This window comes from Neopsephotus bourkii, unplaced genomic scaffold, assembly GCF_033783945.1.
Source record: "Neopsephotus bourkii isolate Nb327-2 ecotype Australia unplaced genomic scaffold, CSIRO-AGI_Nbou_v1 NB_463, whole genome shotgun sequence".
Lineage (NCBI taxonomy): Eukaryota > Metazoa > Chordata > Aves > Psittaciformes > Psittacidae > Neopsephotus > Neopsephotus bourkii.
In genome coordinates, this window is record NW_026900965.1 from 694,885 (window position 1) to 708,922 (window position 14,038).

The following is a 14,038-nucleotide window of genomic DNA, read 5'->3' on the forward strand; positions in this document are numbered from 1 at the left end:
AATCCAGGAAAGCCATGGCATGTTCAACCACCTTTATGCTGGAGGGTGGTTTCATGTGCAGCCTCTGCTTTTCTCATGCAAGATCCAGCCCCTGCAGAGCACAGCCTGAGAGCTGAACCGCCTGTTCCCCCTGTTACCAAAGGGCTTTAACTCTTCCCCAGGTCAGGGCAGCTAAGAAACACTCTGCTTGTGGCTGTAGGGCTCCTACAGGGCTGGTTTTCTTCAAAGGGACATTCAAAGCTCAGCCCCTCCAGCTCCCTTTCCCCTGTACACAAAGCAGATTATTAATAGCCAGTGTGGAAGACCATAAAATACTAAAGAGTTCCTGTACCTTGAAACGTTACTGCTAAGCAAAAAAAAGAAACCTTCCTGTTAGCAAACTGCTCAGCTCTGTGATATATATCCATGGTTGCCTTCCTCCCCTTCAACCACAGAACAGCAAACAGCACCCGGAACCCTGAAATGTCACTGTACTCATAAGGCATCCTACAGATGCACTGGTCTCCAGGGCCCGGGCAGGAGAGGCCTCGCCAGCACACACAGGCTCTGCCTGATGGCTTAGTTACCACCTCAAAGAGCTGACTGGCACCCGGCCATCCTTCCCTTACAGGATCCTTTCCATCCTCCCAAAGTGATCTCTCCTGGCCCCAGAGCACCCACGGCCTGGCCCTGCATCTCCCCTGTGCTTCCAAGCCTCCCTTCCACACTCGGTTGCTGGGCCTCAGGTCCAGCACTTGTGTCCTCCCGTTTCTCCCATGACTTTGCTCCCTCCTCCTTGCAACAGGCCTTGCTTGCCTCCACCATGGTGGGTCAAGAGGACACAGAGCAGGGACCTGGGGCTGTGTGTCCTGCCAGGGAGGGTGGGTTGGGATCCCAAGCTGGCAGAGCAGCACCAGCTGGAAACACTGGCTTGGAGCTGGCACAGTCACATTAACCACGGCTCTCGGCATGCAGCATGCTCGGCGTGGAGCCATGAGGACAACGCAGCCCCTTTGCTGCACCGGCTGGTGATGCGGCACCCAGGCACCCACGCCTGCTCTAGCAGCACCCCTCAGTTCTGGGACGCCCTCCCCAGGGAACAAGCCCCTTTTGGACAACACGTCCCACACCTCCACTGGGGAGCCGCCGGGCAGGTGCTGCTTGGCCTTCTCCAGCCTGGCAGCGACAGGCTTGACCCCAGCAGCGAGGCCCAGCCCTGGGGCCCTCTTTGGCAGCCACCCGGCACACAGCTCGCCCCACAACAGCCACGGCCAGCGGCGAACCAGGCGAGCGGGGCCGTTCCCAGCACAGGAGGCAGCGTTACCTGCACCCCAGTGAGCGCAGGGAGGGATGGGGCGTTCGTCTGTGTAGCGCCTGGGGAAGGAAGATCCCCACATTGCACCAGCATCTCACAGGGGAGCGAGTTCCTGGGATGGAGCTGCTTCCTGGCTTGGGAAAATAACCACACCACCACAGCCACGGACCTGTAGCTGTAATGGTGCCTCCTCCACCCAGAGCATCTCGGGTGCTCTCCCTGACAAAGCCCACGCTCATGCCTAACAGGGGAGCATCCCATCAGCGCAGGGATTGGTTTCCCCTTATCCAGGGGGGAAACTGAAGCAGGGAGCCTCCATCCAGGAGGGGCAGCCATAGCCAAGAGTCTTTTATGAGGTCCTCTTGCTCCCTTAGCACCAGATGAACGCGCTTTTGAGTTACCTAGTGTCCCATCCCCTTGATGAGACTTAAAATGTGGTGACCTCCATGTCGCAACCAGAATTCGAGTTCAGCCTGCAAAGCAGCTGAGCTCTCCACATCACTCACTGCAGCACGCTCCAAGAGACCCCACGAGAGCGTGGCCAGACAGCATCTTAAAATAAATCCAGACAACTCACCAAGGCTTAAACCAATTTCAGTGTCAAGCACAGGGGAAACATCAGCAGATACAAGCACGTGCCATTACCACACCATATAAAAGCTCTGTGGTCAACGTCTTCCTGCAAAGGGATCTATCCTGTCTGCAGTGGGCAGGGATGGAGCTGGCACCGCTCAGCCAGCCAGGGGCAAGGCTGGGAGCACGGGACGAGGAGAGACGGATGCACAGGCACCATGCACCCTCCTGGGCTGAGTGGTGCTGGCCAAGGTCACTGCAAGTCCCACGAGAGGCCGGGCAGAGCCCCTGACCCCTCACACCACAGCAAGGTCCTGGCAAAACCCCTGTGTGCGGCCCTGGCAGCACCGGCACTGCTGTGATCCCAGCCCTGTCCCTGCGCCAGCTGCGACCTGAGCTCACCCCAGAAAACCCCGGCCACATTTATTTACACCAGCTCCATCTCTGATGTAGTCCGTGGGCAGGAATGAGTAACAGGGACAGGAATATCTCCAGCAGATGTTGTCACCAAATACAACACAGCATCGGGCTGCTGGTGCCTTTAAATCATTTCAGAGCCCGGTGATTCCTTTCCAGCCCTGGGCTGCCCTCCCCAGCTCTCTGATTCCAGCTGCTGGCTCCACACCTACGAACCTGGGGTGACTCCCGATGAGTCCCACCTCAAGCTCCAGGTGTTGATCACCACGAGGTAGAAACATCATAAAAAGTCACCCCAAAAAGTCTATTGCAGTGACCAGCTGCCTTTTATCCTGCACAAGGGTGCCGCCTGCTATCAGCTCAGTATATTCAGGTGCCCGTTCACTCAACACATCTCTGAGGTTGCCTGCACACAAGGACGCACAAGGAGGAAGGACTTCACAGCTCCAGCCCAAAGCACCCTCAAAAGCAGTGGCAGAGCAATGCAGCCCTGTGCTTGCATGGCAAACATCAGGAAAGCAGTGGCACAGAAGATGCCAGGCCTGGAGAAAACAAGGAGAAGGCAGTGAATACCCTACGAGCCACAATTCAAAAGCACAGGAAGGGCAAAGCAGGCAACGCTTTGCTTCACAGCCCTTCCCGAGGCCTCCCCACTGCTGGTGCAGAAGCAGCTTTGCTCATTAGCGGGTTATTCCTGGCAAACTCCCCCTGCATCAGCTCCCGGCAGAGCCATGGGAGCAGGCGCCAAGTTTTGAAGCCTCTGGGGTCACACAGAGCTCCAGACGCATGGATCTTCCTTTAAAGAAATCTCACTGTGCAGATAAATGGTGCTGGGTAACAGGGGTCATTAGGCTAATAAGCAGCCAGCGCCAGCCTGGGAGCAAAGCAACAAACACAAGAGCCTACCCGAGCCAGTCAGCCTCAAAATCTGACCCATCTCAAGCAGTTACCATCTCCATGGGAGGAGAAACCAGGCCCATGAGTCAGCAGCACCAATCACCCCCAGCCTTCCCATCACAGTCTCTAACCAGAGCACTGGGGGGGCAGATCTGCAGGTCGACTGCACCAAGGAACTGGTGCAAGAAGCAGCCATCCCCCCTCTACCAGCCTCCTCGCTAGCGCTGTCGTTCTGCTTCCATCTTCAGGAATGGGAGATGTTTTCTCCACTTCCTATCACTCTATCCTTGGTGCAGGTCCTGCTTCCTGCTCCAGCAGAGACCGGGCTGTGTTTCAGCACAATCATCTATTAAATAGGATACAGCAATGTCGATGGGCATCAAAACTAACTCACCCCTTAACTACTGCTCCCCAGCACTGCCAGCCAGGAGAGCAAACAGCGAGAGAGGCAATTTTTCCTGTAGAAAAGCTTCCGAGGTGGGATCAGCTGAAGCTCTCGGCCTGCTGCATCTAGTGGTTATAAAAAAAAGAAAAAGCCCTCATATAAATAACCTCTCAGCAGGAGCCAAAACTCAAAGACTAACCCCATGGTTTTAAGTGAACGAGGCCAATTTCCTCCTTTGTAGCTCTTGACACATGTTGGCTGCGTGCCCCCTTCTTGCCTTGTTCCTAGAGCAGAAGGCTCCAGGCAGCGGGTCCAGGGACGATAAGGAAACAAGTGGTGTAATTCCCAAGGCCTCCCCACACAGCCCTGTCAGCAGCTCTGGAGGCGGCTGATTCCAGCATGGCTGGAGAGAAGAACCCACAACAAGAGGAGCAGGCAGGAGCTGGCAGCTGCCTGCACCCCCACCACTTCCTTGGGCTGCCAATGCTGCTCCAGCTGCCATTCTTCAGAAAGAGCTGAGCCCCGTGGAGCAAAGGGTGGGAAACTGCACTGGGATGGCAAGAAATTGGCTTCTGCCCAGGCCTGTCAGTATGAGCAGGTCCCTACCCAAAGCACTGGGCTTCCACACACCTTAAAAATCCCTGCAGGAAACAGTAGAACTCTGAAGGATGAAGAGGGAGCTTTGGGGTGGCTGCAAAGCAAAAATTATTTCACCAAAATGCCTCCATTGGGAGTTTCTCTGCCCAGACTCTGACCCCAAGACAAGGAAACCCACCAGGCGCTGCACCTCACATCGGGGTCAAAACAACAAGCACGTCTTTGAAGCACGAGGCTGGGACCAGCCCATGACACCCCATCACAGCTTTGCCCCACATCACAGAGTCACAGAACGGGTTGTGTGGAAGGGGCCTTAAAGCTCCTCCAGCTCCAACCCCTGCCACAGGCAGGGACCCTTCCACTGGAGCAGCTTGCTCCAAGCCCCTGTGTCCAACCTGGCCTTGAACACTGCCAGGGATGGGGCAGCCACAGCTTCTCTGGGCACCCTGTGCCAGCGCCTCAGCACCCTCACAGGGAAGAGCTTCTGCCTAAGAGCTCAGCTCAGTCTCCCCTCGGGCAGGTTCAAGCCATTCCCCTTGGCCTGTCCCTACAGGCTGTTATTAAAGGTCCCTCTCCAGCTTTCTTTTCAGCCCCCTTGAGGTATTGGAAGACATCAAACAACTCCGCTTCCCAAACCACCACCCTGAATACAGAGGAGCCCTCTTCATCCTCACCTCACTGGGCATCTATGCTCAGAGCAGCCTGGGTTTTGCCAAAGCCTTGCATCAAATGTCTTGACATGTGCAGTGGGAAAAGCTGTTCTGCTGTGCTGGGTTTTTCTGCAGGCACAGAAGGTGCCCAGCATACAGAGGGCTTGAGCCCTCAGCACAGCAGCTCCCTGCTCCCACACTACTCCTCAAGGAGCTCGGTGGTCAAACCACAGTTGAACCAGTTTGTACTGAGCAAGACACAAAGAGCTGCTGGTAGAGGTGAGGTCAAGTCCTAAAAGGATGCATGGACAGCTCTGGGCAATGTGAAGCAGCTCGCACTGGTTGCGACCATCAACTAGTGAAGGAGAGGACAAGCACTGAGGGACAGCAAGAAGCTGGTGATGGCCAAGATACTGCAACAGAAGATGTCAGAGCAGAGCTGGAGCCCTTTACATGCACTAGCAGGGTGATGTAAAGCAGCAGCACAGGATGAGAAGCCACATCTCCCCAGCCACATTCCATGAGCTACCGCCACATTCAGGTTGGAGCCAAGCCCAAGGTTGGAGACTGGTGGTCTCCAGGCTCTGCACAGCAGAGCATCACTCTCTCCAAGGTGAAAACCTGGAAGCAAATACAATATCCAACATACAGATATGTCTCCAAGAGAGTCTACAGCCATCTCCTGCTGGGCTTACACCTAAGAGAGCTACTGCCTTCTGGGAAGATCTCACCTCTTCAAGCCAGAGTCATCCAAGTGAACCCTCACTGCTCCATCCACCACCAAGCCTCATCCCTTCCACTAAAAATGACTGAAAAAGAAGAAGCAGATGTGCTTTGATTCTAGGTAAAGAATGAATGGGTGGGAGACACCCAGCACCGGGGGGATAATCCCATGTCCTGGTCAGGCTGGCACAGTTACAGCTATAGGAACAGCACGGACACCATGCGAGTTTGCCTCTACGGGTTTAGGGGAAGAATGTCAGTGCAGGTAACAGCAGAGCCACACTGCAACCCACCGGACAAGACAGCAGCAGCAGGAAGAGTCCAAGGATGTATTTTGCGGGACTATTTCTTTCTTAGCAGCTGCTACCAGCACCACCTCCAGCCCCACGGTGTCCTCCCACAGCACCAGCAGTGTACTTTCACACCAGCTCTGGGGCCCATCCACTGCAGTGTTCCCCACCTAACAACGTCCCCTTCCCATCGGGCCACCCAGTGCATGGATCTCTGCAGACATCACGTGCAGGGCACATCCACACTGTGGTCAAGGGTAAAATTCAGGGCACAAAATGCACCGGTGGCTTTTGGCCCCTCTTCCGCAGAGGGCCAGGACAGAACCCAGCCTCCTTGCTGCCCAAAGCTGCAGTGCACGTGCCACAGGGAGGCTTTGAGGACAGCCGAGCCTCGGCGGGCTCTGTTTCCCTTCCCTTGTTCGCAGCAGTGTCGCATCTGGGCGCTCGTCACAAGAGGAGAGAGGGGAAAAAAAAGGAGAAGCAAAAAACCCGCCTCCTCCCGCTGAACAACCTCTCCATCACAACAAAGCCGGAGCCGAGCGGCAGCCAAGAGCCGGGAGCCTCTTTTGTCTGATGCTCACCGTGCCCTGGGCAGGCCGGTGCCGCAGCGCGGGCGCAGGGCAGGGGGCCAGGCACAGCACAGGGTGAGAGGAGCCGGGGCCGGCTCAGCCCCACGGGAGCAGCTGTGGGGCAGGGGGGGACAAGGGCTCCCCAGCCCGGCCGCCACCACTCCCCCATACACGGCCATTTTGCTGAGCACAGCGGCTCACCCAGAGCAGGCGCTCCCTGTGAACCAAACCTCAGCTCCAGGGTGCCCAAGGACCCACAGCAGGGACAGACCCAGCTGCTGGTCCACAGCTCCAGACATGCTGCATTAGCACAGGCTCGATTCCCTCCTGCTGCAAAAAGTACTAAGCTCCTACTCCTGCCCTAAATGTCTTCTGGGGCTCCTGCAGCCCAGGTACCAAAGCGCAGCCCAAGGCAAACCTGCTCTAGGTGCTCAGTGCACCCCAGAGAGCCTGGAAGGTCTCAACAGGGTGACTGCCAACAGGCTTCATCAGGATAGGCCCCATCCCTGGCAAAGTTAATGCTTGCGTCCCAACACAGAGATAGCATCAGGCTCGAGGAGGGTACGTAACAAGCCAGGGCAAGCCGCAACAGGAGGCTGGATACAGCCAGATAAGCACCTAGAAAAGGGGTGTTTGGGACATTCAGCTCCCAAGGCTTCACCCCAGGAAGCAGCAACCACAGGAGCCATGCAGTCACACTGGCAAAACACATCCTGTGGAGCCCATGGGCTGTGTCCACAGGCTCTGTCACTGTCACCATGTCAGACATGTGTCACCTTGCCTTGTGTTAGACACAAGGAGCAAGGGTGATCTCGCCCACGGACACCACACCAGCTCGAGCAGCAGCTGACATGAAAGGGTGGCCAAAAAGCCCACAGCAAAGCTGTTTCCTACACCCAGAAGGACAGAGCTGCAAAATCTTACAGTGAGATATTTAAAGAGCACAAAAGCAGAAGGAGGGGCAAAGAGCGAGCTGACTGTGGCACCGAGGCACCTTGTTCAAGGAAAAATACTCACTGCTAAAGTGCTCTTTAATCCTCAAGGAAAAATAGTCTCAGCTAAAGTGCTCTTTAATCCAGCCAAGGAAATCCAACAAAACCTCCTGGCTGGAGGCTGACTGCTCAGCATGCACGTAGGTATGGGGAGGTCATCTACCCCGGGCTGAAGGCAGTGAAGAAAGAGACATTCTCTCTTTCTTCATCCCCAGATGGAGAGCAGCCTCCCTGCCTGAAACGGAAGTGGGAGCAGCACAGGGTTAAGCAGAGGACAAGCTGCTGGAGACCAAAGGCTGGGCTGAGTCACAATGCGGCTGTTCCTGTTTCGGTCTGAGCAAGTTTCTCTCTTCCCAGGCAGGGCTTGTCCCCAGGCCTGAAGGAACCAGCCGCCTTCGTCCCCCTCTACTGCTGCTGCCTCCCACCAGCAGCACGTACCTGTGCTCTTCACCTGTCCTTCAGGCTTCACACCGGGCACCTCTGCAGCTTCCAGGAAACAGGATGAGCCCAACACCACTGCCCACCTCCACCTCATCAGCCATTAGCCCATCCTCAAGATATAAAACTGCCTTCCCACCTCTCACCATGCAGACACCTTTCTTCTCCTCGCCCTCAGCTTTTCTGAACTGAAGGAATCCATCTAGCTGACAAAAGAGAGCTGATGGCTCCTCCCGAGTGCAAATGTGACACCATTTCCTGCAAACCCAGACCTTAAATCACTTCTTAAAACACGGCTGTGTTTGTATCTATGTAGTTGTACTGGAACCTGGACAAGCCAGAACCATCCTTATAGGGTATCTGTACAAAGATGATAGAACAGCATGGGTTGAAAGGACCTTAAAGCTCCTCCAGCTCCAACCCCTGCCACAGGCAGGGACTCCTTCCACTGGAGCAGCTTGCTCCAAGCCCCCGTGTCCAACCTGGCCTTGAACACTGCCAGGGATGGGGCAGCCACAGCTTCTCTGGGCACCCTGTGCCAGCGCCTCAGCACCCTCACAGGGAAGAGCTCTGACCCGCTGGTCACGCAGCCCAGGATACAACCAGCTTTCTGGGCTGCAGGGGCGCAGCAACAGCTCATGTCCCGTTTATCACCCACCACTACCCCATGGTCTTTCTCCACAGGGCTGCTCTTAATTTATTCACCCTCAACTCTGCACCAACAGTGGGGATTGTCCCAACCCAGATGTGGGACCTTGCACTTGGCTCTACTGAACTTCATGAGGTTCACATGGGTCCACTCCTCCAGCCTGCCAAGGTCCATGATGTTTGGTCCCTCTCTTCATAATCCCCACCTCACTTTGGCGATTCTACCAGCAAAGGGCTTCTGCAGCTGCATCAAGTGAAAGAAATAAATCTTTACTACTAAAAGCACATGCAAAGCCATGCAGGGCACAACAAAAGGTCCAGCCAGCTCCCACAGTTTTCACAGTGGCCAGCAGCAGATGGCTATGAAGGAACGTAACAGCCAAACATGTTGAGATATTTCCCAAACCACTTCCCAAGCTCCAGTTCCTATGGCTTTTTCCAAAAGACGTTGCCCTGTACACCCGACCATGGGCTCCTCCTGCACAAATCCACCCAGGTGCCCCAGAGCGTTGGTGAACTTCCAGCATCCAGTTTCTGCAGCAGCAGTCAAGTCCACCATGCAAAAGAGCACCTGCTCCTCTTCCTGGTTTCATTCACTCTGGTTCCACTGCCAGAAAGGACAAGGCTACAACACGTCACCTTCACACCACTCCTTAATCTTACAGGCTTCAGTCACCTGCTCCAGGAGCCTTCCCCTCAAGCAGAAGAAGCACTGACCTACTTAGCAGCCCTTCTCCCATGGCTGGCCATCCCCACCAGCCTTTTCTCCATGTATGCTCTTTTTGTGGATGTTAAAAATAGGCTCAGCAACTCTCCCAACCCCACTGAGCATTCCCCACATGCCCCTTCCCGGTGCACAGCACTGGGATCCCCACGCCAAAGCAGAACCCCTCCCAGGGAGCCCCCAGCTACAGACACAGCAAATCCACAGCCCTGACACCCCCCAGCCACCCTCCCCACAGCCCAGCACATTCTGGCAGCACCAGGGCTCAGCCACCCCAAATGCACACCCCATGCCCAGCAAACGAATGGCTTCACAGGCACGGACCAGCAACACAAGTACAGCTGGTGCGGGGAGCTTCTGCTCCAAGCATGAAGAACTCCAAGCACTCAACGTGTTCCCCCATCTGCCCACAGCAACCACCTCACTTGAGATCACTAAGAATCAAGCTCCCTCCGCTCCAGCGGCTGCGTTCAGAGCTGGCTGCGCAGCCCCCAGAGCCAAGCGCTGCTCAGACCGACACGTGGCTGTTTGCTGGAAAGGCTTTTTGTACCCCTGGTGACCTGGAAGAGCAGCTCCACCAGCTCAGCATCACTGCTGCACGTCAGCAAGGAGCGGCATACACAAACATCACCCACAGCAACCTGTCCTCCCGAGCCGAATGTCTCAAGTGGGACAAAGCCCAGATACCAACAGCAGAACAAGAAACGAGGCGGTGACTCCTGTCAGCCCTTCACCCTTCAGCTTGTCTACACACCCACAGGGATCCCACATTTACTAACACATTAAGGTCTCCTCTCTGCAAATGATGCAACCACAGAGAAATAAACTCCCCCGGGAGCTGGGGGGAGCTTTCACACAGGAGTTAAAGGCACCAGGAAGCAGAGCATGGTGGCCAACAGACACGGCCCTGTCCCATCAGGAGCTGCAGCAGGCAGCAGGCAGGTGACTAGGACGTCACCTTCCTATTAACCCAGGTTCCTCCCACAGGAGCTGAACAGGCTCGGACCTGCTTGGCACAGACACAGCACCGAAGAAACCAAATCCCCGAGGGTAGGGCAGGCTGGTGCCCTGACGCACGGTGGCTGCAGGCTGTTTGCTGGTGCACAGCTTGACCAGTGCCCTCCCATCGCCACATCCAGACCACCAACCAAACCATCTTCACACCAGAACCAGGAGGCACCGGTCATACATCAGGGCTGGCCCCCACCAGCACAACACGTGGTCCTGCTGCAAGCTCCGCAGGGCACGTCCCAGCAGAGGAGTGACCACCAGAGTCAAGCAGTAACGGCGTCTCCACCCACACCCCAACACCTCTCTTACCTTCTCCGACTTCACCTTTTTCAGCTGTCGGCACTCGCTTTCCCCGTCCTCCAGCTCCGACTTAACTCCCAAGGGATTGAGTGCAGCTCCCGTGTCAATAGCTATACTCCCAAGCTGCTCGGCAGCAACAGGCTCTGTCCCCTGGCCCCCATCATACTGTCCCACCCTCACTGCCAGGGCCAGGGGCTGTAACACGCTGGGCTCCTTCTCCGATGCAGCCCCTGCACCTTCACTCCTTTCCTTCTTGCTTTTGGACGAGCCGCCCTCCTTCTCCTTCTTGGAGCCGGCCACGCTGCGAGATGCCTTGGCCGACTTCTCTGAGCCCTTCGGGGTGACGGCAGGCACCAAGCTGCCCGAGTTCGCACCATCCCCAGAGCGCCCTTGAGCCTCCTTCTTGCCACCAGCTCCCTCGCTGGGAGTGAACAAGGAAGTCCCTGGGGCTGGCTTGCCACTGTCCTTGCCAGTCTTGCTCCTTTTCGACTTGGATTTGCCCTCCTTGCCCTGCGGGCCCGGCACCGGGCTCACAAACTTGATGTTATCCGGCAAGGTCGCCACCGCGTTGGGTGCTGGGAGCCCCACCTCTTTGGAGCCCGACATTTCCAATTTCTGCTGATCCTTCTCCAAATCAGCGTCCAGGTCAATGATGAGATTCCCTACACCAATGTCCCACTCATCCCCGCTGTCGTACGTCTCAACCGGGTTCGCATCGATTCCTTTCCCTCCGGAAGCTCCGCTGCTCAAGGACATCTTAGAGTTAACAGCCCCTCACAGTTCAAGGTTCTTCCCTGCCTCCACACCCTGCGGGTCACCTACGTCCTTGGGGGGCTTCCAGTGGTCCGGGTCTGCCCAGGTGACGGCATCGCTGCTGGAAAGGAGAGCAAAGAGAACAGGGTTATACACAGCATGCCCAAGCAGACAGATCTGAAGGTCAGAAGAGCCACAAGTGCAGGCAGGAGCAGTCGTGGGCAGCGTGAAAGCCCCCAGCCTCCCAAATCCCCATCACACAGCACAAGGCAGCATCCTCCCGCTGCTCCCCTCCCCGGGCTGGGGCTGCTCCTCAGCCATCCCCGCAGCAGTAGCAGCCATCTGGCACTGGTCCCTCGATCAATACCAGCCCTGGCAGGTCACGGCTCTCGGCTCCACAAGACATTACTCACACGTTTCCCTGCTCGCCATTTCCCTCTGAATTATCGAGCGCTGCCCCTGGGAGGGAGGATTGATTCCTCTCCTGCTGATGCCACTCGGGGGGAGGGCTCCTGTCCGCACCAGAGCCACTTGCCAGGGAAGTCAAGTGCCTCCGTGGGAAATAAATCCCAAGTTTCCAAGCACCTGTGACACTTGGGACACATCGAGCATCAGCTGAGGGCCAAACCGCAGCGGGAAGCGCAGGGTTTCCATTCCGCGGCTCCAAGCAGCACAACACTGCTCTGGTTTTGGGATGTTAAACTACTGTCACCTTCAGCACAATGAGCCTGCTGGCTTCGAATGATGGGAGACTGAGACACAGCTGCACAGGTACTGGTCTTAACTGGGAAGAGGGGGATCAGCCCTACCTGCCTGTGCCATGGCAGACCCCAAAGAGCCCAAAAGTTCTACTCCCGGCTTCCCCAAGGCAATGAGGGAGGAAAACAAAACGGACACCCACACACAACCTGGAAACGCCAGAGCCCTCACTGGGATTCACTCCTGGCAATTACACTGAGACACAATTAACACATGAAACAGTTTCTCCCCAGCAGCCACCCAGACAGGTCCTTGGCCCCAGGTCCTTGGCCCCAGCCACTCGCTTTCCAGATCACTTAAGAACTCCTTGAGCACCCATTTGGATGCAGCTCCTCTCCACCAGCACCATTCCACCTTTCCCCAACAAGCTCCAGGCCTGCCTGCTCCCAGTACTATTTATGAGCAACACTTCAAAAAACAGGTGACTTAAAGAGAAATGAGAAGGAAAAACAGGAAAAAAAAAAAACTCCACACAAGCAGAAATGTCTTCAAACCCAGCAGGCAGAAGCCTGGAAAGCAGCTTCACGGTGCATTTCCAGAGATGCAAACACTGTAGAAATGCCAGGGATTCTTTCATCAGACAGGCTGCCACAGCCAGACCATTTTCCATCTGCTCCCCACAGCATCCTCGGCTCCGTATAGCTAATAATCTGCTCTCTGACAGGTCATTACGGAGATTTTTAACCCCAGGAGCTAGGGGCTAGCATCAAGCTGGAAATGAAAAGCACTGACCTCTCATTTCAGTGGCAGAGAAAGTGCCGAATCAGGAGATCACTTTGCACACCGGCACCACTAACAGCTTCCCAAAGCCACCCTGGAGGTTTCTATCATCACCTCCTCCTGCCCCAGCACTCGCTCCCCAGCCCCAAGCCAGGGCATCCAGCCCAACCTGCCCCTCCAGAGCCTCCCTCCAAACCACGGGTGGGGTCAGCAACCAGCAGTGACCATCTCATCCCTGCATGGCACAGCCCTCTGTGGCTGGTGCACAGCCAGCTCCCTTTGTGCCATGGATCCACTCTGATTCCTTTGTCTGGGTGGGCAGAGCTGGGAACAAGGTGGATGAACCCAATTTTTATCTGCTAACAGCCAAATCCCGGCCAAAAGCTGTGACAGCATCCAGCCACAACCCTGCTGGACTGGGCTTGGGGACATGGCGCTGGACCAACACATGGGATGAGGCTCAGGCTCCAGCTCCAAGAGCTGTCCACCCAGGACTGGAGCATGCCAAGGGCCACAGCCAGCTCAGAGCAGGGGGACAAACCGGCCTCACAGTCACAGCAGGATGACAGACAACCCACAGGGCTGTGTTGCAACAGGCACAGCACCTCCTTAACGCCGGTTTGGATGGCTCCCAGCTCACACAGGGAGCTCACCTTGCTGTATGTGTGCGTATATACATGCACTTAAACATAAATAATATTTATATATACACGAAATAAGGAGAGCAGATGAGCGGGACTCGGGTCTGGAACTATGCAAAGAGCAGCAGCGTTTGCCAATTCCTACCACAACAAAAGGAAGAAGGAGCCCAGAAGGCCGCTGGGTCTCTGGTGATTAGAGAGCCAGGAACAATCAAAGGGCTCGAAAACAAGAAGAGAAAAAGCATTCACCCTACAGACGAGGCGTCGAGGGAGCCCCGGCTCAGCTAATGCAGAGGGAAGGGAACCACAAACAGGACAGACGAGAACACGCTGGATCTGCAAGTGGAGGAAAGGCACGTCAAGCCAGAGTGGGGCAGGGAGCTCAGGAGCTGCAGCTGCTGAGGAGGGACCAGGGCAGGAACTGGCCCTTTCCAGCCTGGGCCTGCAGGTGGGACCTGACACACGATCTGCGGGAGGGGGATCATCCACTGCACATGGCGCTACAGCACAAACCCCCTCCCTCAAACTCCCATCCCAATTCCCCGTTTCTCCAAAGAGCCACTCTTGCAGGCTCAATCTCTGCAGCCGGAGGAGTATTTTGGGTCCCTCATCCAAGCAAGACCCCCACAGAGACCCGCCATGTCACTGTGATTTTGG

General features: G+C 56.0%; 1 protein-coding gene across 4 annotated transcripts in view; it reads right to left on the reverse strand.

Moving 5' to 3' along the window:
- Window positions 1-14,038, reverse strand: part of ZNF609 (zinc finger protein 609) — a 67,721-nt gene that overhangs the window by 42,755 nt on the left and 10,928 nt on the right. For 2 of the 4 annotated variants that reach the window (XM_061349864.1, XM_061349866.1), the window contains exon 2: window positions 10,518-11,382. The exons of 1 other annotated variant lie outside the window; for it this stretch is intronic. In XM_061349864.1, coding sequence (XP_061205848.1) covers window positions 10,518-11,264 — 747 coding nt within the window. In that variant the 5' untranslated portion in view covers window positions 11,265-11,382. The remainder of the gene's footprint in view (window positions 1-10,517; window positions 11,383-14,038) is intronic. One more of the 4 variants, XM_061349865.1, reaches the window with a different exon arrangement.